Source organism: Nicotiana sylvestris, chromosome 1 (assembly GCF_000393655.2).
Source record: "Nicotiana sylvestris chromosome 1, ASM39365v2, whole genome shotgun sequence".
Lineage (NCBI taxonomy): Eukaryota > Viridiplantae > Streptophyta > Magnoliopsida > Solanales > Solanaceae > Nicotiana > Nicotiana sylvestris.
Window position 1 is genome coordinate 186,282,864 of NC_091057.1, and position 26,519 is coordinate 186,309,382.

Genomic DNA, 26,519 nt, shown 5'->3' on the forward strand with positions numbered 1-26,519 from the left:
GTCTCAGACCTATGCAGTCTTCGGTTTTGTGTCCTCTCTCCAGGTGGAATTCACATAGGACGTTCGACCTCCTAGTGCTTGAATCCGATTTCATTTTTTGCAGCCACTACACCTTCGTGCCAAGCTTTTCTAGTGTGTACACTATCTCTGAGGGTTGCGATGTGGCGGGGCACGACATTCGCGTGTCGTGGAGGAGGTGGATTGGGTGTTCAGATATAGGGCTAATACCTTTCTCGATTGAAACGTGGCAGTTGATCCCTTCGCCCGTTGTTACGTCGATCTCTCCTTGTCTCGGTCTGGATCGATGTTAATTGCTGAAGTGGGCCGTTCAGGTCGTCCTCGTCTGCCCTCACTTCGGCGCAATAGGCGTTGTAAATCTCTTCCTACGTGGTAGGGGGTACTTCATGAGTCTACTGAGTAGTTTTTTGGTCTCGTTTGATCTTCTTCTATTTAACCCATTTTGAAAGGCTGCTACTGCCATACCTTCTAATACGATCGGTAGGCCTATCCTTACTCTGATGAATCGGGTTAGGAAATCTCGAAGTCCCTCGCCCGTCATTTGCCTGACGGCGAAGATATCCTTGACCCTAGCCTCGGTCTTTTTTGCTCCAGCGATGAAGAACTTATCTGCCATTTCTTCGAACGTCGATATCGATCGTGTTGGTAGTTGGGAAAATCATGTCAATGCTTCCCCCGTCAGAATTTTGCCAAAATTTTTTAGCAACTCAGACGGTACCTATTATTTTGATAGATCATTACCCTTTATTGCGGTAACATAATGGATTATGTGATCCTCCGGGTCAGTGCTCCCATCATATATTTTCAAACATGGAGGCATTTTGAAGGTCTTTGAAATAGAATGAGGAGCTGCCCCTTTGCTGTATGGTTGTTTGACGAATCGGCCCATATGGCATTTTGGTAACAACTTCAGAGCGCCTGGTATTTTATCAACCGTCTCCTGATGTTCCTTCATCTTGTGGCGAAGTGTTTTTTTCTCATTTTCCATCTCTTTCATTTTCTTTAAGATGGCCGGGAGTGCGTCGTTGCCTGAATCAGTGACAGTACGGGTTTACCTGTTCATGTAACATTTGGTTCACCGGCAGCAGCTGCAGTTTCTGTGGGTAGCACATCTTCGACGCCTCCCTGAATGGGTTTCTCGAGCATGTTGCTCAAGGTATTCGTTAACCATTCATCTACTAGCCTTTTGGCAGCCGGTGGCGCTTCTCCTGCTGCGGAGGTTGACGTTTCCCTCTCGCGCAAGATCGTTAGATCCCAGTACGGAGGAGGTGAGATCTCTCCTTCATGTGTAACACTTGGTGTTGCATTCTCCCTGTCTTCTCCTCCTGCTTCGTTGAGGGAATTTAGGAGGTTGTTTGTGACACCCTCTATTGCCTTTAGCCTCGCTTCTTCCCTTCCCGCCATCGTTGGCTTTTATGGAGCTGAAGAAAGGTGATTATTTCTTTCAAGAATCTAGATGGAAACTACGATTTCAGCTATAGAAATATCCACAGATGGCGCCAAATTGTTTGACTCAAAAGATATTAAAATCATTTTGAGCAAATCAATCAAAGATGAAGGGATAAATCTTAGCTGAGGAGAATAATCTCTAGAAAGATTGGTAGACAAAGTGAAGATAGGTCACGAAGCCTCTTTTCATTCATAAATAGTAATATCTCCTGAGCGTTGAATGTCGGTTACAAGGTTATTGTCCTCCTTTTATATTAAGAGAGAAATTCTTGTAAACTGTATGAGACAAAATACAAGGAATATTCGAAGGAATATTCCCAATGTTCTCTGATGGCCATACATTATTACAAGGGTCGTCCCCATCTCTAGTTTGTCTCAGAGTTGTCTCCCTCAGGGCATCAATTCGAGGAGATTCCGTCAATCGTCATACTCGTCGTCGGTCGTGATCGGTCAAATTTGGACCCATACAATCCCTTCTTGTTTTGTATTTTTATCACTTAACCTGATAATCACCTAAGACTTTTTTTAGTTGTTATTCTTCATATATGTCTTAGTTTAACGACTTTAATGATCACCTAAGCTCTTTTAAAGTCTTCTCTTTTTTTTTTTTTGCACTTCTCATTTTTTATTGTTTTAAAATTATTCCGTTTCCATGGAATATAACTTTTTTTTGGTAAGAGGGGAAACTCGCGGCCGTTACAATCTCTATCACAGACTCTGCACTTAGGGTGAGTACTTTGTAGTGAGCACTTTGTGCGCACTGGATAAACCTCCTTTGTGTAATAGCCTACAAATCATACAGAGAATGTAAACCGCACTAGGCGACTGAGTCAACGCAAAAAGCATCGAGGAACATTCGATACCCACCAAACTAACTGGGCAACCCCAAGGGTTATGAAATATAACTTTATATCCTCACTTGTAAGTATTTTTTCCAATTATGCTTTTATCTACAAGGTTGTCCTATTCTACTTTTAATTGGGTTATTCATGCAAATAGCTTGTCGAATTTATTGTTTACTTTATTTTATCGGTGTTCAAAAATTATATTCCGAGAAATGAATGATTATTTAGGTTAATTTTTTTTTTAATAATTTAGTTTATTGAAATATTATAAATATATACAGTATAATAGTAATAAAAAATCTTTGGAAATGATAATTTTGGCAGCACAGTATTAAATTGAAGTTTACGTTAGTAGTGAGGTAATAGAGTAGTTGGGAGCAGTGTCAGGGAAATCAGTTTTTGGAGAAGAAATCCTAATTACGTGTTGTACTGTTCGCATTTCGCAGTGTACGGCCAAAAAGTGGGAGTGGACTTGATTTGGAGTCGTACACTAATTGGGCTTTCAAAACTGATCCAATAGCGTGTACTAGGCCGGCCCTATTTTGTCCATATTCCCGTGAAAAGTGGGCCCACAACGTTACTCTTTTGACCCTTTCTTACGAAGAAAAAACGGGATTCTCTGATTTTTGATTTCCCTTAATTTAGGTCAAATTTATGATGAACTCACTATTTAAATTACAATTTGTATTTCAGATATTATTTTTGTGTAAACAAGTGTGATGTCTTTGGATAACTTTCAGAAAAATAAAAGTCTGTACAAAATAAGAAAAGTTTAGATAATAATCGTTTGTTGAAGTTTCGTGAATATAGCCAAAAGGTCTTTTAGAAAAGTGTTCCAATAGAAATATTTGTCCACATTTACAAAATTCTAAGGTGTTTCTTTACGGGTCCTATTGTTGTTTTTATATTCTGAGATTTTCTTTTATAATATTGGTATTCGAACCCGCTTGTATGCATCTCCACTAATTACATAAGATATTTGCTATCACATTCATATGTATAAGGTAAAGGTAATTCTATCCATTAAAGTTTGGACCGATGGACTGAAATTACTTACTCCCTGTGTTTCAAGTTAGATGGTGTACTTTCCTTTTTAATATGTTCCAAAACAAATGACACATTTTTAAATTTGGAAATAATTCAATTTTAAACTATTCATTTTACTTATTTTATTCTTAATGAGAAGTTTTTATAACCATACAAATGCCATGACCCCACAAAGTTTTTACCTCTTAAGCTTTTAGGATTTGTACTTGAGGACTTAGGGATCGTTTGGTTGGAAAATAAGGTATCCCACGATTAATTATTTCGGAGTTATCCCGGGATTATTATCTAACCTTTCCATAGAATAAGAATAAAACTACAATCAGGGGATAACTAATTCCGGGATTAGTTATACGGCGATTTTATCGCAACCAAACGTGAAATAAATTCATCTCAAATTTAATCCCGAAATTGATTATCCCGCACCAAATAAGCCCTTAGTGTTCTGAATACACTTCATTGGTCACTAAATCACACCCTTGATGCTATATTTTGGGAAGGGAAAAATACTGTGAAACCATAAAAATGCTGAGGTTTCTACTACCCAGCCACATAATAACTTTTTATGTGGTCCAAGTCGACATGATTTTCCAACAAAACATACAGTTTTCTTAAGAAAATGGCAAGTGAATCAACAAATCTCTTAGAACTCATAGACTCACACAAGTAGCAGAAAATCCTCAAATTGTTATAATATATATAACTCATAACTTGTGAATGTTACAATCCACCCCGCTGAATGATATCCTCATCAAATGACATCCCCTAATACTGAATGTAAACTAATGTAATGCCGGATTCCAACTAATACAGGCTAAAACCAAAAAATTGACTGATGATAATAGCTAGACCTAAGCCTATTGCTATTAAAGAAGAAGCCCAAGTGAGCTTCTCAGTTATTCTAGGAACTCTATCCTTCAGTGCCTGACTACACGAGCCTATAAAGACGGTATAGCTTCCCATCGCTATAACAGTACCGACCAAGAACATACACAAGAAGGCAACACCAGCCGTGCGAGAAGGCAAAGCAAGTGCTGGCAAGATTATCAACAGTGCATCTGGTTGCAGCCCATGGACAATTCCAGTGGCGAAAGTTGCTAAGCCTATCTTTTTCTTCTTCCCAACAACAGTGGTGTCAATGCCTTCATATACACTAACATCACACTCACCATTTTCAAGGGCAACACACGGTGTAGGAACTTCAGATGCTTCCTTAATTCCCATTGCTCCGATGACAAGAAGAGTGAAGCCAACTACTCTCGTCCCCCATGTACGAATAACTTCAATGTGGAGTCGGTCCTTTAAGAGTAGAAACAAGAGGCCAAAAATCAACTGTCCGGCATCATGACCACATCCCCAGAGGGCTCCCACTGCCGCACTCTCCATCCGTGTACGGCCTATCGAGAGAGGAGCCAAAGCAGCAAGATGGTCCGGACCTGATAGGGTGTGAAGGCAACCAGCAAAGAAACCAGCCCATGCACTTGTTAGTAGTTCATTACGTATGAGTTGACTTCCCACTGCAGCTGCAGCTGGACCTCCAGTCTTAGCTGCACTTGGAAAACTAGCAAAAGCAGGTGAAACAATGAGTGGGTGGAGGAGCATAACCAGCATTGCCGAGAGTAGGACTGCTGTACTTGCAGAAACCACCTGAAAGGAATCAAAGTAATCATAAGCCATGTTGAGTTAAAAACAACATAAATGTCTTCTTTTGATAGATGTATATAATTCGCTGGGTAATGCAGTAGATGATTTTTCCCGAAAACATAGTGTCTCATAGAAGCAAATGTAAGCTCAGTTTCCTTGTGTGCTGCTGCAGGCATAATACTGAAGTTCAATGTAACACTGAAAACCTCTATGTATCTCCAGGTTTAACATCCCAGTGGTTAAAACAACTCTTTTAACAAGTCCATCTGGTGATTAATATGGTCATCTATACTTCCGTCAATACTTGAAACTCAGGCATGTGCAAAAGAGATGAACAATAGCGAGAGAGCAGAAGGTCTAGTTCTACATAAACAGCTCAAGGTTGTTGAAAATGAAACATTTCCATGTAAAAGTATGAATAACTACATCTAGATTTAAAACACTAACAACAGCGGGTTCAGTTTGATGAACACCAGCTAATCATTCAATATATACTGCTGGTTGAATCCTTAATGCTCTAAATTCAAGATTGTTTTTCTTCTTGCCTTCTTAGTTAAGTTTAATTTCTGTAAATGCAAACACCGTAATGGATATTTTTAGGCTACAAAAATATGTGTCTATAACTTTGTGACTTCAAAGTAATAGACATAAAGAAACTCCACGCCAAATAATTGTTCTTTTAACTTGTGTTATGAATTGCATTTTGCACTCACTCTTCCTTGAAGAAGTCAATCATCAACAGAAAAAGTTACCTTCTGCTGCACGAAGAGAATGATTTAGTAAGGTTGCCTTTCATTTTAAGGCATATAACTCTAATATAAATAAGAGTGCTAGTTCCAATGTTCTTGGGGTAATTCTCTCAAAATTAAATTGCTTAAATGATAAAGAATTCCGAAGCAGATGGCAGATTCTTTTGAAATTAACTAAGTGGAAGTAGACGAGATCTAAAATTCCAAAATGCCAATTCATACTTGTATTAGTAGCAGTTAGACATAATAACAAGTCAAAATACCTTTGAGCATCTTCTGGACCATTTGGCTAGAGGGAAATAGAGCTTGTTTTGATGGGCAGAAAAATCAGATTCCAAGAATAAAAAACAAATGTTTGCTTAATTGGTTTCTTTGGAGTAAAAGTTGTTTCATAGACAACATTGATCAATATATGGACTTCTTGGAATTGTTAGCGAAATGCTGTAGCTGACTGCATGGATGTTCTCATCAGTTGTGTGTAATTTTATGGTACCATCTTGGTACTCGGCTAATTAAAGCTTCCCTAATAAATAAATAAATAAAAAAAGAGATTCCATTTGTCTTCTAGTGCAAAATGGGTCATATTCACTCAAATAAACACTGCCCTAAAATCAGCCCTCTCGAAAAATAGGCACTATAATTTCTATTTCCTATAATGGATATCAGAGGAATGAATAACCAAACTTGCGTTGACCTATCAATCCTTGCCATCAATTGAACAAGACAACAATGGCACTAGCAACTCCTGTACAATTCATCCCCGGTTTTTATTATTATCCTTTACTACTGTCATCAGGAATGGCTGCAGCTGATCAGGGCTGCAACCTGCAAGCTGCAAGCTGTACTGCCAGAAACGGATAACCTAGAGTTATTTATGGAGAGTAGCACTGCTGGTGTCCGTGTCCTTGTCCTATGTAACATTATCATTCCTGGACATATCCATCAGTACACCACTGCTAGATTTACTAGACAACTTTAAGATCACCGGTATACCTTTCTCAGCCTTTTGGCTAAGATCAAGTATAGTATATAAGATCACCAGAGTCACGTTCCAAGTCCAACTTTAACTACTTTTGTTTTCCTCAGAGACAACTATATTTCACGTTAACTCATCTTTTAAATCACTTTTAAACACCTAAATTTGGAAATCATATAGGATTTGAAATGGTAGTATCCAGAGCTTAGTTCAAGAAGATAAAGGTAACAACTTTCACTTGGAGAAAAACATACTCTTGAGTCTTGATCACGGTGCCAATGAGTTAACGAAAAGGATGGCCGTCAAAGCCAAACTGATAGTATAGTGTGCATTAATCATTAGCAAAATTATAATTCTACCAAAAATACAAGTCATTAGATACAATTCTACCAAAAATACAAGTTCTTAGCAAATAAAAAGGCAGCCAGGTGTACTAAGCTCCCGCAATGCGTGGGATTGTGGGAAGGGCCGGACCACATTGGTGTTCTTATATTCGCATCCTTATCTTGCATTTCTATGAGAGGCCGCTTTCACGGCTTGAACCCGTGATCCGGTCACACGGCGGCAACTTATACCGTATTGTTAAGGCTCCCCTTCTAAGTCAGCAGCAAATGAAAGCAACAAAGTCCCACTAGAAATTAACAGCAAACACATAGCAGCACAAGACACACATTTTACCATCGAGCACAACTACATCTAGATTGGAAATCAGTTTTCTCGGAAAACTATAACAGAATCAATATTCCTGGTAAAGTGGAATTTACGGTAACTTTCTTGGGATTGATGCACATTGGGTGATTATTTTAGGTCCATTAACATTTTTAAAAAAAATAGTTACAGCAGAACTAACATTTTGTATTTTGACCAGCTCAACTAGTTACCAAACAGATACTTAGCAATTATAACATGTACCAAAAGCATAAATGACATCAACATCAAAATTGAATACAAAAAACGCAGATGCAAAAGCAAAAAAGATTAAAGTCAGTACCTTTTGTTGCTTCGGTAGAGTTTCAGCAACCCATTTGAGGAAATGGGGCTTCGAACCCGACCCATTTGGCAAATCCTGAGATATAGCCGAATTACCCACAAACCCATCATTAAATCTAGAAGCAGGGGACGACGACCCAGAAATTGAAAACTGGTCATGAGTGCATTTGCAAGAAACCGAATTGGGCCCGCGATACTCAACACGTTTAAGCGAGGGAAGAGTTTGGAATTTTGGAACGGAGAATTGGAGTTGGGGAAGACGAGGAAAGGGCTTAAGTTGGTGGAGTTTAGACGACGGAAGTGAAGAGTTGGTAAAGATAAGCCTCTCCATTACAAATTACAATTGATAGGTACAAACTGAGTTCCTAATACTATCGCCTATATATATCTTCTCTGTATTTGATTTTGTCTGTTTGTTCTTGCTTTAGATTATCTCTGAAACAGGTTTTCAGATTGGAGGAGAAAAGTATTGGAGAGTTGTTGATGATACGTAGACATTTGTACTTGCACGGATGTTTTCTTCTTTTCATCCTTTCTTTTATTAGCATTAAGGCTCGTTTGACGGTAAAAACTTACCCGCACACGGGGTTTACACCAAACCAATAGATATATAACATGTGTTTTGCATATGGACTTCAATCATTTAACCATGGTAAATTATATGTATTCTCATCTAATTAATTAATTAATTAATCATAGTGATTTAATATAGTTTGGCGTAAACACCCGGTGTGGGTAAGTATTTGCCCTCGTTTGACCATAAGAATTTTTTTATTTTTTTCACTTTTTCCCTAATCAATCTTTATTTATAAAAATATCAAATTTCACCTGAAGTTAAATTTTAAATTTTTTTAAAAATTTTAAAAATTTCAAAAAGCTATTTCGTAAAATTTTCACTTCAAATCAATTACAAAAATGCAAAAATCGCTCCAAATTGTATTCATGTCCAAATACAATTCTAATTTTCAAATAGCATTTTTACTTAATTTTTTTCGTTTTTTTCCGAAATTTTATCATTCTTATGTAAGTGGGCGCTTGGACATAAGAATTATAAAATTTCGGAAAAATATAATTTTTTAATTAAAAATAGCATTTAAAAATTAGAGTTGTGCTTGGACATGAATACAATTTGGAGCGATTTTTGAATTTGAGCTGAAGTAAAAATTTTGAAAAATAACTTTTTGGAGTTTTTTGAAATTCATGTTCAAGAGAAAATTAAAATTTTCATGGACAAGCATTGATTTTGAAAAAAAAAAAATTATGGCCAAACGGGCCTTAGTATGACCAAATGTTGGATCTTGGAATTACTAATTGTTTTATAATTTTTTCATTATACAATTTGGGATGGGAAGGGTAATACAAAGTGGGTAATCAAACTTAGCCAAGAAAGTGAAAGTTCACGGATCTAACTAACTAGATTACGATTAAGATTTATCTGGAACTGTTAATTATAGGTTAAGCGCCTAATGCATTTCTTTTTTCTTTTTTGGATGGAACTGGATTATTATAAAATATTCTTTAATTTCAAATACTTTTTTTTTTTCAAACTTCAGCCAAATTGTGTCTAAACAATAGGGATGAGATCAATATGCCTTTTAACCATAGATATGTTATTCGAGTAGTGAGAATGAAGAAAACTTCATGTAACTAGACTCTTGCCTCATACTTGTAGCAAATTCGAATTAATTTGATAGTGAGCTCTTAAATATCAAATGCATAAATTAAAAATAAAATAAAATAGTGCAATGGAGAGGAAAGTAGGTAAGATTAGAACATTAGACGTGAGTGGTGTATAGTCAGTGACGAAGCCATATGGTCAAAAAATTGTACTGTATATATAGGTAAAATATTACATTTTAGAGGTATATAACACATATTGAACCCTTCTGTCGGAATTTTTTTTCACTTCTTTCAAATTTGAATATTTTAAAAAAATTTCTAGCTTCGTCACTGTATATAGTCATAATAAGTAAACTGCAACTCGAACAATAATAAAATATAAAACTAGTTTTAAGAAAATAACCAATTCTTGGATACATCAAGTTCAACTATATTTTTGGTTAAAAATATAATGAAGGGATTCATTTAGGCTCTAAATCTATGAAAAAGTCTATAGAGTACTAAGTCATAAAGATACTTCCATTATATATGAATTTTTTTTAGATTCTTAGCACCACCAATTATGAGAAAAGTTGGAGAAGAATGGGTCATGTCATATATGTAATGAATTGTTGATGGAACTAGTACCTAAATTTACCTGAATGATTAATGTGCAATTTGATATCAACTTAGTGGAAGCTGTGGCTTCTTTCTCACCACAAATAATAATAATAACATGCACTACGTGGCTTTCACATCTTTCTTTTCTTTGTTTCTCCAAATCCACTAAAACATTATAATATGCGGTTCGAATTAAAAAAATTAAAATCAATGACACTAGAATAGTCTTTTTTTATATTGGTTGTGATAGTTAATTAGAATTTTATTAGTATAAATTTTGAAGGTTTTTAGCTATGCATACAGAAAGCAAGTCAAAAAAGTACAAGTGCCCGTCACACTGTTCATCTTTGAATCCATCTCTCACTTGCATTGAAAATTCATCAAAGCCAAGTTGATACAAGTCAACTCACTTGCATTGAAAATCCAATAGTCAATTCCTTCTTTCAAACGTAGGTAGTGAATGAAAAAATTGAACACAGTATCTGTTTCACTGATCAACAATATGAGATGACATGTGGTCATCTAAAGGAAAGACAAGTGGAATTCAAGATGGAGATGATTGAAAATCGAACGCAGCTATTTCGCTTGTCACCGAAAAAAAATAACATTCATAAATATGTATTAAATACTCTGCCCCCGATAGTATTAAATAAAGAATATTCTGCAGCATTAAGGACGATGGCCCGTTATAAAGAATTTGACATTTATGTTCACCGTTATATCTTCATCAATGACCATCATAATTGACATTAAAAGAGTGCATGATTCTAGGACCTCCTTCCCTAGACAGAGTTATAAATAGTGAGCTCAGTTATCATTGTAGAGGACATGAATTTTTTGGCTAACTTACACTATATTCTATATAAAGCTTAATACAATTTTACTTTTTTGCTTTTTTATCTCGTCATTATTGTACCCGGAAACCTTGTTCTCGAAATGGTCATCTTTACTGTTTTATCTATATTTTAAGACTAAGTATTGTATAATTCTTCAATTATTTCATTATTTCAAAATCAAATTAGTTCACTTGTCTAGAAACCACATATAAATTCAAATGTACTGTTTTACTGGTAAACAGTTTGGCGTCGGGCCTAGACAACCATGCAATTAAATTGATCCTTGTCTTTTTTACTAACGTGCTTTGATAATTTTGTCTTGGAAAAAATCACAAAAATGGCAGATAACACTGTTAACAACACGCACAACCCTAAAATTCTGGGGATCAACCTTATTTCGAGGATTCAATCAGTGACACCCGCAATGAGGCGAATGGCGTCACGCCAGTGCACGACAGGCAGTACCCTCGACAAGTTCGGGAGACAACTCCCTATGATGCTGATGACGATCATGTCGTTGATGAGGTGAAGGTCCTACAAGAGCAAAATGCGATCATTCTAGGACATCTCACGCGGCAAGATAAGGTTATGATGAAGTTAAAGCAGGTGTTGTCAGAGGCTTCGAATAATCAAACAGACAAGATCCAATTCTTCTAGGTGTTCCCCCAAACCAAACAATTCAGAGAGCCGACAACAACACTCCCAGGGATGAAGTCGGCTCCGACTGGGCTAGGGGGAGCAGATCCGGTCTCAACAACAAGAATGACCCGTTCAAGAATGAACTTTTACGGTATAAGGGAAGTAAACGCCAGCATGGACCAAATCCCGGCCGCTCCGCCAGTACCTAAGGGCTCGGACTCGAAGAAGTATACTCAATTATCGTACAAGTCGTGTGCGGCACAAGAACTAATCTCGAAGCGGTTCAAAATTACTGAAGTGCTAAAGTATGACGGGACTTCAGACCCACATGAGCATATTACCACCTACACAACGGCGGTAAATGAAAATGATATAGCCCCTCATGAAATTGAATCTGTATTGCTAACGAAATTTGGAGAAACTTTCACGAGGGGAGATCTAACGTGGTATTCATTATTACCCGAGCATTCCATAAATTTCTTTGAGGTGCTCGCGGATTCATTCATCAAGGCTCATGCCGGGACCAGAAAAGTACAAGCCGGGAAGGCTGATATATTTAGGATCGCACAGGGAGAATCCGAATTATTGCGATAATTCGTTACCCGATTCCAGAAAGAAAGAATGTTGCTCCCGACTGTCCCGGATGAATGGGCAGCTGAAGCATTCACCAAAGAATTGAATTCGAGAAGCTCGGATTCTTCCCGGATACTGAAGGAAAGCCTGCTTGAGTTTCAAGCAACAATGTGGGCAGATGTACACAACCGATACGAGTCAAAGATAAGGATCGAAGATGACCTTGTTAGTTCTACATTGTCGGCCAAAGGACAGGAGAAGAACAGAGAAAAATCAAAGGATGATTACGACGCGGAAAATATGGACTTCGAGGGGCCGATTTTTGCCTTACGAGCAGACCGAAGGCCATGGCAGAAACTTCTGGGCAACAAACAAGTTCACCGTTGACAGAGGGACCAATCATGGTCGAAACAATAGATCACTTCAGGATAAAGAAACGCCGGGGTATCGGGATCCTTCTTATCCTACGTTATCGGAATATAACTTCAACATTAGTATAGAGCAGTTAGTGTCAGCCATGAGAAACATCAAATAGCCATGATTCCCGAGACCTATAAAATCCGATTCCAGCCAGGGGGATCCCAACTTTTGGTGTGAATACCATGGGACGAACGACCACCGAATAGGTGACTGCCGACACTTATGAGAAGAAGTGGCAACACTATTGAAATATGGCCACCTCAGAGAATTCTTGAGCGACCGAGCTAAGAACAATTATGATCGTAACAGAGATAACGTGAAACCCTCGAAAGCAGGAGAAGAACCCCCACACCAAACGGTCAATATGATCTTCAGAGGAAATGAGATTAACTAGTCACCTTTTTGGTAGCAAAGAAGACGAAAGTATCAATAACTCATAGTAAAAATTTCCAGGAAGATGATATCACTTTTGTTATATCTAAGTTTCAATGATGACAATAGTGCAAATCTAATTGTATCTATTTGATTGCAGGAAATTAGGAAGTAACACTACTTCAAGGGAAGTCCTTTTGGTAAGGACATCAAAAAGGAAACAAGATCAAAGGAAACATGAACGATGCTAAATAAAAGGATGTCAAAGCCAAAAAAAAGGAAACAAAATCAAGTGCAGATGCTACAGTTTCAATCAAAGGACATCAAGGCTCTCTCAAAAAGGAAACATATCAAGTGCAGCTGCTAAAGAATATCAGTCCATACTTCAAGGACTAAATTAGAATCTGATGATTGATCAACCAAATCGAAACAACAAATCACTCCCTGAAATATGGATATGAAAGGGGAAGGACGTAAATGAATCCAACCCAACTCATGTGCAGGATTCGGAGGCACCCATTGGGTCAAATCTCTTAGAGGATTTTATGCCTTAATCAAAGATCAATCTGCAACGACTATTCAAACTCTCCTATAAGAAGACTGCAAACTCAAGAAGATGATTTACGCAATTACACAAACTGCTTCTAAGCCTTTCTAGTTCTTAGTATAAACACTGTATTCTTGAGTCTACAAGTGTCACAAAAGATAGGAAGAGCTAGAATACAAAAGGAGAGTTGTGTCAACATTACAAAAATCACTGTTGATGTACATCATTGATGGTGAACGTACTAAAACCATCACTACTGTAATCATTTATTAAAGATCTAAGAGAACTCTTGTGATCCAAGGAAATTGGAGATAGGTACCACACTGGTACTGAACTAGTATAAAAATTATTGTGTCTTCTTTACCTTTCTGTTTGTTTAGTTCATTCCTACTAAAATTATTCACTGTTTAAAGTCTAGTCGACTAAACTTATACTTAGTCAACCAAGATTTTTAATCGGCTACAATTCACCCCCCCCCCTTGTAATTTTAACTTTCACAGAGGAGGACGCAGATGAATTGTTGCTACTACACAACGATGCACTGGTAATTTCTTTAAATGTGTTAGATTTTAAGATTAAACGTGTTCTAGTGGAACCAGGAAGTTCAGCTAATATCATACAATGAAGAGTATTGGAGAAAGCTAAACTTACCGGAAGTATTATTCCGGCAACAAAAATCCTCGCTGGATTCAACCTTGCGAGCGTGATGACCTGGAGAGAGATTTTGTTGCACATGAATGCTGAATGAGTAATGAATACAACTCTCTTCGAAGTAGTAGATAGTGACATGGGATACAATATCATCCTGGGAAGGTCATGGTTATACGAGATGAAGGTTGTGCCCTCGACATATCAAAAGTTATTGAAGTTTCCAATGCCCGAAGGAATCAATCAGATAAGGGGTGATCAACTGGCAGCAAGAGAGATGAATGCAATTTCGGTATCTAGTAGCAAAGGAAAGGAACACGTGACATAGCAATTACTAGAACCGACACCTACCCCCGAACTAGAGAAAGTTAACCCGCAGACAAAGGAGTCGGAACAATATCAGGTGACGAGATATTTCCATGTTCCAAAAGAGACGGATGCAACGAAGTACACGGCGGAAGAATCGGATCAAGTTGCGTTGTTCGAAGAATTCCTAGAAAGGAAATTCCACTTGGGAACAGGACTGCACCTAGAGCTTAGGTCTGACTTTATTGAGTTTCTAAAATTAATGCCAATGTTTTGCATGGTCACACGAGGATATGACAGGTATCTCAATGGAGGTAGTCGTGCACAAGTTAAGGTTGGATCCCAATATATCTCCGGTAAGACAAAAGAAGTGCCCTATTGTTGAAACCATGAATAAATTTGTTAAAGAAGAGGTAACCCGTTTACTCAATACCGGTTCGATTTGAGAGGTCCGGACTGGTTAGCTAAAGTAGTATTTCCTAAGAAGAACAATAAATTTCGCATGTGTGTAGACTATAAAGACCTTCATAAGGCGTGCCCGAAAGACCCGTTCCCACTACGAAATATCGTTCAAATGATTGATGCCACGACCGGGCACAAATTAATGAGTTTCCTCGATACTTATTTCGGGTATAACCCAATCAAGATAAACCCATAAGATTAGGAAAAGACTTCATTTATAACAAATTTTGGTAATTATTTTTACAATGTGATGCCCTTCGGGTTGAAAAACGTCGGAGCCAGCCCTGTAGAAATAAGTTGTAAAAGACAGCCACAAGTAATGGCAATTTCTTTTTAGCAAAATAAATGCTTGTGTAATTTTGACAATAAAAGTAATTATATGAAATGAAATCCTTTTGTTTTTACATTGTTTCTTGTTTGAACGATGAACTAATTTTGTCATTTGAAAGTTAAACAAGTACTTCAAATGTTAGTGCCGTAATGAACATGAGACGTCCTCTTCAAGAGCACCGTAAACATAAGATCACCCTCTCTTATGAAAACCCTCACGTTAAAGGGTTGGTTTAGGAAGAATTTATGTCCGGAATCAAAATGCCTTCAGGGAATAATGCACCTAAAAACGTACACGAAAGGACGCTACAAGTAAACTTGCGCAAACACTTATAAAAACCCTCACGTAAAAGAGATAATACTCGGAACCAAAGTGCTTCGAGGAAAAAGCATCCGAGATTACACATAGCAAAACGCTAACAAAAAAACGTGCACAGAATTCTTAAGCAAACACAAAGATTAAAGACTTGCATGGATATTCAAACAAAAATAAGACTCAAGCAATACTTGAGCAAAAATATGTATTTATTTACAAGAATGTTCCTAAAGGGCAAAAGTACAAGAATGGGAAAAAGAAAAAAAAGCTAAACTACAGTATCTCTAGAACCAGGAGGAAGATAAGTGTCTGCACCCCCGGGAGAAGTAGGTGGATCCATCGATGGCTCGACATTTTTTCTAGTTTGGTCTTCAGCATCGTCGCCTTCCGATTCCTCTGCATGTCCCAAAAACTCAGAATCGGAACCAAAAGAACTAGGAGCATCAGACTGCACCAGGAGTCCATTTTTAGCAGCCAACTCAAGCTCTTGGGCCTTAGCAGTTTCGGCATCAAAGTCAATGATACCTACTTTGGCCTCTTCCAAGGTTTTTCTCCTCATGTTGTACATGGCATAAGTTTTTTCAACAACTAGGGAAGCCACTCAGTGCTTAAGTTCTTCTTTAAGTTGGGTAACCTCGGCAGAAAGGCTTTCCCAGGCAGACCTAATAGATCTGAGGCTAACATCAAGGTCACAAACAGTTGAATTATAAAGCCTATTATACTCGATAGTTTTCTTGTACTTCTCTTCCAGCTGGGCGTGTTTCGCCCCCTCAGCAGCAAGCTCTTCAATTTTGGAGTTCAAGGTTGCCTTCTAAGTCGGTCACTTTTTCAGCAGTGGCAACCTCTCACTCGGTTGCAACAAGAATGGTTTCATGGACTTTAGCCCATTTGTCATTGGCTTCTAACCCTCAGCGGACCTATTTCTTGGCTAAGGGTTATTACCTGTTGCTCGTTTTGCTACAAACGAGCCTCCAATATAACAGCCTCAGTAGCTTTAGTTTCCAATTCCGAGAGACGAGCGATACTTTGATCCCGCTCTGCCAAAAGCTGATCTTGAGCTGAAGTAAGTTCTTCCTTATCTCGAATCAACCTTTGAAAGCCCTGGGAAGCAAGAAAATTGGGCTACAAGACAAGAAAGTTGAAACTTAGAATACGTTCATATAAAATAGAAGAAATAACAAAGGAAGAAAGGAGCGTACCGATGCGACATTGTGCATGGCATTATTCAACAGGCACTCTCCCAAGAGTGCCCTAACCTTTTTCCAATCTTTCTCCGAAGCCAAAGGCTTCAGATAATTAGTAAGATCCACTGGCCGGGAAAAAATGTTGCACCCGGTAGATACCAAAAGGTAACATTCCTCCTTCGATGGGGATCTTCAGAAGGAACAACATAATTTTGCCCCAAATTCCCATGAACTGGGGAATGGGGAGGAGGAACATCTCCTTCGTGATCAGATACGGCCGGTAGAGCTGATGTAGCAATTGTTGGTGAAAGAGTGGATGAAGATGGAAATGGTGTAGCAATTGCTGGTGTTGGTAAAGATGGAAATGAAGCTGATGGAGTTGAAGAGTAAGAAGCAGTTGTATCAAATGCAGTGCTGGTTGTTGGATGCTCGCCAACCAAAGATGATAGGGATTCAGTACTCAGCCCCACAGTACTAGGCATAACAGTTGGGACCCGATAGTGGGAGTTGGCATTTCTACCAAATCAAACTCCCGCCAAAGCGTCGAGACGTCGCCCTCGGTTGGTGTAACTAACTCAACAGACTGAGCATTATATTGAGTTCATGATGAATGTCGCCTTCTGTGTAGAGAAGCCCCATCATCACTAGCTTCTCCATCATCGTCGACCACCACAGTGTCTATGACCGGACCGAAAGGAGGGCTAGTGACCATAACTTTCGAAGATGACTCAGAGGCAATAGTCTTCGCCCTCTTATTCTTTTCCCTGGCCACAAATGAACGCCTTCTTTTTGGTTGCTCGTTCTCCGGTCGGGGACCCTATGGTGAAGCATTTGCGCCTGAAGCAGGCCCAGTGATACCTGTTCGAGTAAGAGCCTTCTCAAGCAGCCTCGTTGCATCAGCAGTATCAACCAAACGTCCTCATCGGGGACATAAACAGGGCCCGCGGGTAGACCTAATTTCATGATCAAGTCAGAAGGGTTCAATCAAGCTCTTCACATAAAAAATAGAAATAAGTTAAGTCTAAATTACCATGAATTTTGGCCTTCCACCCATATTAAGGGCCAGTACTTTTCACAATGATTTTTGGGCGTTGTAACATCCAAGATCTTCTGAATCCACTGGTCCAAGCCTTCCACCACCGTTGGGAACCATCGAGTTGCTGAAACATGTGACAGGATGAAGAGTCAATATAGCCATGAATGAATATTTAGTAAAGTGGAATATTAATTGATAAATCTTACGAGTGTGGTTCCAAGCAACCGGAAATGATGAAGCCATTGTCGGAATGATTTTATCGGTGGCAACTACAATGAACTGTTCCGTACATCCACGGTCGTTATCATCATCCATGCTGGTCAACAGAGCATGGTGGCCACATTTGCAAAGGTTTATCATTCCCTTAAGGAAAATCTTGGGAGAGTAGAGATTCATCACATGAGCTAAGGTTTGTCTTCTCCAGTCTACTAGCACAAGCGCCGAAGGCAGGCAACCATCCTCCACATAGCAGGACTTACTGTGCCAAACATATTTGGTAGCGAAGGCAAAATTCCGCAATCAGGAATCTAGCTCTACGCTTAAAGAAACACACCCAAAGTAAAGGGATACGTGAAAAAATACGTAAAACCCTCCTTTGGAAGGGTCACTTGTTCCGATAGATTAGGAGCGATAATATCTAACTCATGAAAATGGCAGTCTTCTTTTATAGTAGGAATACTGGAAGGACAAATTTAAGAAGGATATCTACTAACATCCCACGTACGAGAGTTAGTAGTAGGGATTTTCTCTTCGAAGTCTTTTGGGTGTTAAGACTTCTGGGGATGATGGAACCCATCGTTGGAGGAGCAGAATCTTCGGCTTTGTTCTTGCTCTTTGAAGAACTGACACGCTTTGAGGAAGAAGCCATTAAGTAGAAAAAGGAAAAGGTTTTTTATTTGAAGAGAATTAGAGAAAAGTTGGAGAACAAAGATACAAGTCAGAAGCTCAAGAAATTGTGAAGTGCATAGGAGAAGGATAATGCATATAAGTAAAATTTTTGCGGCTAAATTCATGGCCATGATTACCTCGATAATTAGCAAAAATTGTGCTGAATCATAAGATGACGTATGTTCGGGATATTAAATGCGGAGAGACGTGCGTCTAATCAACCGTTAGAAAACTTTAGAGGGAATTATAGTAATTCCCGCCAAAAGAGTGTTTCTACCAACTTCCCGGTGACACAAAAGTTTTGTCACCGGAAAGAAGGAGGACTATCTGTATAGGGTAAAATATGATATGACATGTGGTCATCTAAAAGAAAGACACGTGGAACCCAAAATGGGGATTACCGAAGACCGAACTCAGCTATTTCACTTGTCACCGGAAGGGATAACGTTCATAAAGGTGTATTAAATGTTCTGCGCCCGGTAGCATTAAATAAAGAATATTCTACGGTATTAAGGACGAGGGCCCGTTACAAAGAATTTGGCATTTATATTCACCATTACATCTTTATCAATAACCCTCATAATTGACATTAAAAGAGGGCATGATTCTAGGACCTCCTTTTTTAGACACAATTATAAATAGTGAGTCCAGTTATCATTGTAGATGGCAAGAATTTTCTGGCTAACTTACACTACATTCTATACAAATCTTAATACAATTTTGATTTCTTGCTTTTTGATCTCATCATTGCTGTTCCCCGGAAACTTTGTTTCCGGAATTGTCATCTCTACTGTTTCACCTATATTTTAAGGCTAAGTATTGTATAATTCTTCAATTATTTCATTATTTTAGGATCAAATTAGTTCACTTGTCTAGAAACCACGTATAAATTTAACTGTACCGTATTATGAGTAAACAATAATCACATGTCATAAACATGAATTATACGTTCAGGAAGAGTCATAATAGTATATTCCTTTCCCTTTTTGCTTTTATATTATTAAATCATTACTAATATATAGAAGCCACTTGAGAAGCAGTTGGGGGTCGTCATGCCTACTTACCAAGGGGCACTTTGGTTATTTCAAATTAATTTTTTAATTTATGGAGTAAGTTATACTTTATGTTGCACATGCTGTACTTTGGAGAAAAAGTTCCCCAAATTGCATAAAAGTCCAACACGCAAAATCTAAATCATCCGTTTTTCTTCTTTCTTGGCTGTACTACTTCTACAATTCCTACAATCTGTAGTATCTTTTGGAGTTATCTTTGATTTTAATTATTATTTTCGTGTATTCCCTGTACACCCGCATTATCTTGCTATGGAGTAACCCCTTCACCAGGTATCAAAGTTGATGCTTGTGATTCCTAAAGATTCTTTGTTGCTTCGAATTTGAATTCTCTGAGTTTGTATTTCTTCTTCTTAAAATTTTCTTTGATTCTCGATTTGGATCTCTCTTTATTTGTTCTTTTGCTCTACTTCTAAGATTTGATCACTGCGTTTGAAGGTAATTACTTCTCTTCTTCGTGCTTTCCCTCCGGGTTTAACAAGTCTAAGGATTTTTCTGCTAGGTGTTTGTGAAATTGCCTTCTGAAAATTTTAGTTTTGCACATAAAGAGGGTGAGATGCGAATCACGGTATTAAGGGATGAAAAGACTGTTAGCTTCCATGATGATGAAACCATAGTGATTTGCACTGATTGATGGTGGAAGACAGACTTAAAAGAGAGCTCAAGAATATACTTTCTTTTTGCTTAAAAGAATGTTGATATTTGAATAAATGAAGTCTACTCTTCAAAATATGTACTTTCCAGTAGCATCAAAGAAAGGAGGAGGGGCACGTGAAATCTCATTGCTATTCTTTTCTAAGGATTGGCGTGCATAGGAAGCATGATATTTAGATGCACTTACCACAAAAATAAAAAAGGGACATTGACCACCGTAAAAAAGTTATTTGTGAAGAACTCCTCGGATTAAATCCTGATATAATTTGCCTATAATTAATTACAATTGCCTCTTGTTTATTGGTATGTTTAAATATGTTCATACGTTAGATATAAAACTGATTGAAGAATTTTAGTGAAGTGATTGAATAGGAGATGGATAAGTATTATGATCTACTAAACATTTTGAAGAAAGCTGGATATCTCCAAGGTGCACAGACAGAAATGCTGCTTGGTAATCTCAAACTTGCAACAGTCACTCTCAAGCTACAAAAAACAATAAGAAGGCTGTTTTCTGAGTTAGTCATGATGATTTGGCGTATCGAGAATGATGGGTGATGGAGACTGTGTGAATTATGTTTGGAAACTTTGCGGAATTATCTTTTTGGAGTAACTTTTATGTACATGATTCCAATGGCAAGGGCCAAGGGGTGATCAAATCCATCTGTTTGTTCTACTCAAGGAATTACCAAGTATAAGGCTGCACCAAAATGGCAGAAATGATATGCAACAGTTACAATCATTTGTGTCACTACGAAACGATGTTTAAAGGTTTATGCCAAAGCTTTGCATATTATTGTTGAATTTAATGTTTGATTTTGCACTCAAGACTGCTCCTCTCTTGGATATGTGCAGTTTAATCAGAAATTTGATGCTAAAATTGACCACTTCTACAAATAGACTGCTAAGCATACACACTCAAAAAAAATAATTGTGATATCTTCAATATTATCTTCTAGCTAGAAAACTTGAAATGACACAATGATTCGTTTCTTTGTTTTTTTTTAATGTTATTTCTTAATTTCAATGTAATCATCCTTCTCATGCTTTGTTTTCCTCTCGCATCTTTCTTCTTTTTCTTAAAACAGGAATAAAAAATAGCTAGGTCGTCAAAGATTAAGGATTAGTCTAAGGATTCCAATGTTGTCCTAACTCGTGAAAAAATGATTGAATGTGACGTCCCAAGATGAAAAATTGGATACCAATCGTGAAAAATGAATATGTCCCTACATAAAATTTACAAAGTCTGTTGACATACAAAATATGAAATGTGCTTTATCACACCTGGAATACCTTTTTCAAGACTTATTTCTCTATGAACCTTTTGGTAATTCTAGCTTTTTTTATATCTTTATGCAGTAATTTATGATAAAATAACAAGAATAAAAAATAGTTAGGTCGTCAAAGATTAAGGATTAGTCTAAGGATTCCAATGTTGTCCTAACTCGTGAAAAAATGATTGAATGCGATGTCCCAAGATGAAAAATTGGATACCAATCGTGAAAAATGAATATGTCCCTACATAAAATTTACAAAGTCTGTTGACATACAAAATATGAAATGTGCTTTATCACACCTGGAATACCTTTTTCAAGACTTATTTCTCTATGAACCTTTTGGTAATTCTAGCTTTTTTTATATCTTTATGCAGTAATTTATGATAAAATAACAAGAATAAAAAATAGTTAGGTCGTCAAAGATTAAGGATTAGTCTAAGGATTCCAATGTTGTCCTAACTCGTGAAAAAATAATTGAATGCGATATCCCTGTAAGCACGTGATTTTTGACCCTCCCCGAGAATTTTCACATTTTTAGCGTGAATATGTGAAATTGGGTCTAGTATAGCTATTTTGACTATTTTTACTTTATTTCGTTGCAAAAAGAAAAATTACAAAAAAAAAGTATATATATAAATTTTAGTTTATGTATCCCTCATAAACTTGAAAAAATCAAAAATTGCACTTTATTTTGGTACTTTATATAAATTCGAAAATTAACAAAAAATACATATATAATTCTATTAATGTTTTGAAGTCATTTTAATACAAAAAATATTATTTCATATTTTTGTCTTTATTAAAAAACGAAAATTACAAAAAATAGTTTTATTAATAGTTTATAGTTATTTTAACTTTGAAAAATACAAAAAATATTACTTCATATTTTATCTTAATATTTACGAAAATTACAAAAGTAGTTTTATTTTGTAGCTATTTTAAAACCTTAAAAATATTTAAAAAAAGGATATAGTTTTGTTAAATACTAGTCTTATTTTCGGTAGTTATTTTGCTTACATAGGACTAGTTAAGCAACGTGTTCCTATTTCTCGGGTTCGGGCAAAAGAATAATATTCGGGTTCAAACTACCCGGTTTTAGGCCTAATTTTCGGACCTAGCCCATAATAACCGTGTCCAGGACACGTGGGGAACCCCACCACGCGTGGGGAACATATGCCTTGAACCCCACCACGCGTGGGCTCATTTTTCTGGGCAAACCCATGCTAAATACACGGACAAAACATTTTGAAAGGGGGGACTTTGAATTTTTTTTGAAAAAAGGGGTATTGTACCCGTCTCCTTCCTGAAGAAACGAGGGAAACCCTACAAAAGAAGAGGGGCAAAAAACCAGTCAAAGAAAAAAGACCCTACTGAAAACGGAAAGAGGAAAAACCCAACGTCTGAACCCCCCAGCTCCTCAACACCACCACAAACGATCCTTTCCCTCTGTCGACCCCTTGTCGTGACCAAACAGGCTCGTCGCATCCCCGTCGCCAAAAAGCCAAACCACCTGAAGAGGAAGACACCATCGTCTTCTTCTTCAACCCACGACGACCCTCCTCCTCGCAACGTCCAAACACCTACTGTAAACGTCACCTTCCCCGGCACCCCCACTGCCCAAAACCACCATCAACATCCTCCTCCTCCCAAACACCACCCCGAGCACCGGACCAACACCCCCTCGTCACCACTGTTCGCCACCTTCTTCCTCATCGTTACGACCACCAGTCCAAAACCAACAACCCGTCAGCCACCTTCCTCGTCGGAACTCCATCGTCGACCCCGTCCAAACACCCAGCAAAACCCAGCAGCCATCGTCGACCACTATACACGACGACCTCCGTCGTTACTGTCCCCAACCCACTGTCCAAGCGCCAAACCCTCATCCTCTCACCTTTACCATCATCGCCACACGAACGACCCTCCATAGCTGCTCTTTTCCTCATCTCTAACGACCCCTTATGTTGCAGCTTCACGCAACAGTTGCTGCGTCGAAATACAGCAGCTGTTGCTGCGTCGCTGCATTGCTGAGTAGCTCAGTCGTTGCTTCAGTCCGGTGAGGTTGTTTTGTTCGTCGAGGTCCGGCGCACCGAGTTTGTTCGGTGAAGTCGATGTTGAGGTTTGGTCCATGGCTCTATGCGTTTCTGTTTATTCAGGTTAGTAAGCCTCGATGTATTGGATTAAAGAAATTTTACGTTCAATGTTTGAAGTTGCAATATATCAATTGATATGATAATTTTCTGCTTATGTTTCACCGTATGCATTTTAGTTCATTTTTGTGTTATGTTATTATTGATTACTTGATGTCATTTGATTTAGTTGTATTAGTAGTCCCAAGATTAGTATTGTTATTATTTACGTTCAATGTGTTATGTTATTATTGTCTTAGTTTATTTGGACAAAATTAGTATTAGTACCTGTTGTTGCTACGCCCGAAACACTCATTCGCCTAACTTCTTTTATCAAATCTTGACAAGTTATGAGATTGTAGTTGTGAAGAAGCCGTAAGGTTTAGCATTGTTAAAGGCGTGAAAATGGCATCCTTTAAAAATAAATAAATAATTATAAAAAAAATGAATAAAAAATAATAATAAAATAAATAAAATGAGACGAGCCTCGCCGGAAAAAATGTACAGATTGCGGAGCCCTCACAAAATATATGTATTAAATACTTAGATTCTGGGACGGGCCGTTTAGCAAATTTCACGGCCTTACCCCAAAAATAATAATGCGCTAGTTGCTTTAGGCGCGCCTTTAATAATGTTATCTCCCTAAACTCGGGTGCACATTTATGTGACCCAAATCCAAATTTCAACGGAGTCGAAATATGTCTCTAGTCACGGGCGCATTGATTGTGGCGTGGCCCGAGATGCATTTCCATGACGTTGCAAATTCTTAAAAAAATAAGAATGAGATGAGCCTCGCCGAATAAAAATACAAATTGCGGGGCCCTCAGTAAATACTTGTTTAAAATTACTTAGAATTCAGGAGGGTCGTTTAGCGAATTTCACGGCCTCCGCAAAATAATAACGCGATAGTCTCTTTAGGCGCACCTTTAATAATTTAATTTTCTTAAACTCGGGTGTGCATTTCATGCGACCCAAATCCAAATCCTAAAACATCAAATAAAATATGTTTCGGATTGTGGGTGCATTTCATATGACACAGTCCAAAGATATATTTTAAGCGATGTTCACATTCCTAAAAATAATAATAAAGCGGTTAAAAGATAAATTTGCACATAAGTTCATATTGTATTAAAAATCAGATAAATAAGCCAAATATAACAGTTGAGCGACCGTGCTAGAACCACGGAACTCGGGAATGCCTAACACCTTCTCCCGGGTTAACAGAATTCCTTATCTAGATTTCTGGTACGCAGACTGTAATATAGAGTCATTATTTTCCTCGATTCGGGATTAAAATTGGTGACTTGGGACACCCTAAATCTCCCAAGTGGCGACTCTGAAATAATTAAACCAATCCCGTTTCGATTGTCCTTTAATTGGAAAAAACTCCCCCTGCGCCCCCCGGGCGCGGAAAAAGGAGGTGTGACAGCTCTGGCGACTCTGCTGGGGACTAGACCTAGAACCACTGGTTCAGGGTTAAGAATTCGAGCTTAAAATAATTGTTATATTTGGCTTTATCTGATTTTTTACATGTTTTAAGCCTAATGTGCTAAATGTTGCTTTTACCGCTTTGATATTATGTGAACTGTATATAAATTGTGCCGAAACCCATCTTCTCTCTGAGTCTTCTAAATCATGAAGAAGGGCGTACTTCGTATGACTTCTTTTCTGTATAGTGTCAAATCCCAATTTAGAACGAGGTTCGGATAAGTTGCTAAGCCGGTGAAGCTTCTGTATTCCCGGTACGCTGCCCCCCCTCGGCTCGAGCTGTCCGCTCGGGTAAGCCAGGTCTAGAACAAACACCCAGGTTCTGAACTTAGTATAACAAAGCCACATGCCGGATCCCTAGTAGGAACGTTTATTTGCATCATGTGCATTTGACTTAGGGGACTCAACACAGGGGTTGGGTCCGTCTAGGACAAGCAACCTGAAAATAATAGACCATCTTTTGGCATCCTATGTGCTACATGTTGTACTTATTCAAGGGTGAATTGTTATGTTGATCACGTTTAATAAGAAGGCCGCACGTTTTTCCAGCATGATCTTGCTTTTTGGGAAAACACATGGGGAACATTTGTGGAATCCAAGAAGTCTTGGAATTCCCATATGTCCCCCACGCTTCATATGTTGGAAAAAGCGCATGGGGAACATTTGCGAAATCCAAGATGTCTTGGAAATCCTTATGTTTCCCATGCCACATTTTGAAAATAACAATAAACATAAAAAATAAAAATGCATATAAAAACAAGGCATGAAAATTCAAAAGATTTTGTATGTTGTCATCATTTTCCACAAATTAGAAAATCGTGAAAAGATGAGGAAATGGTAGTGTAGAGATATAACTACTTATTTTTAGAAAGAAAAAGAAAACAAATGTCCAAGTGGTGTCGAAACTCTGCCGAAATTTTGAGAAAATAAAAAAAAATGTCTTATTAGTTTGTTTTATTAAAGCAAAGGAAAAGCAGAAAAAATCATTATTGTTTTGCCTTGTGTTTTTTTTTTTTAAAAAAAAAACATTAATAGAAAAGAAAATAATTTGTCTTGCCATAAAAATGAAAAAAAAAGAGTCTTGTTTTTAAAATATGCTTTATTTATTTGTTTATGAAAATGACAAAATTAAAATAATCCAAAAATATTTTTCCCTTATTGACTTCTTTAGAAAGTCTTTCCAATTGTTATTTTTTTAAAAAAAATAATATAAAAAAATCCGAAAATATTTTGATTCTTTTTTCAAAATTGAAAAGAAAATTCAAAATTCAAAAAACAAACATTTTGAGAAGCATTTCTTTTATTAAAAGTAAAATTTCGAAAAAATATTTTCTTCTTCTTCTTTAGAATAAAAAAAAAAGCAAATTAAAATTCAAAAAATATATCTTAGAAGTGTTTCTTTTAAAAAG

General features: G+C 37.5%; 1 protein-coding gene across 1 annotated transcript; it reads right to left on the reverse strand.

Moving 5' to 3' along the window:
* Positions 1-4,023: 4,023 nt before the first annotated feature.
* Positions 4,024-8,225, reverse strand: LOC104238870 (chloroplast protein FOR GROWTH AND FERTILITY 2). The gene is made up of 2 exons (XM_009793364.2): positions 7,717-8,225; positions 4,024-5,003 (listed from the first exon to the last, which is right to left on the reverse strand). The coding sequence occupies exons 1-2, from the start codon at positions 8,044-8,046 to the stop codon at positions 4,161-4,163; spliced, it is 1,173 nt and encodes a 390-aa protein (XP_009791666.1). The 5' UTR covers positions 8,047-8,225; the 3' UTR covers positions 4,024-4,160.
* Between the last annotated feature and the right edge of the window lie 18,294 nt (positions 8,226-26,519).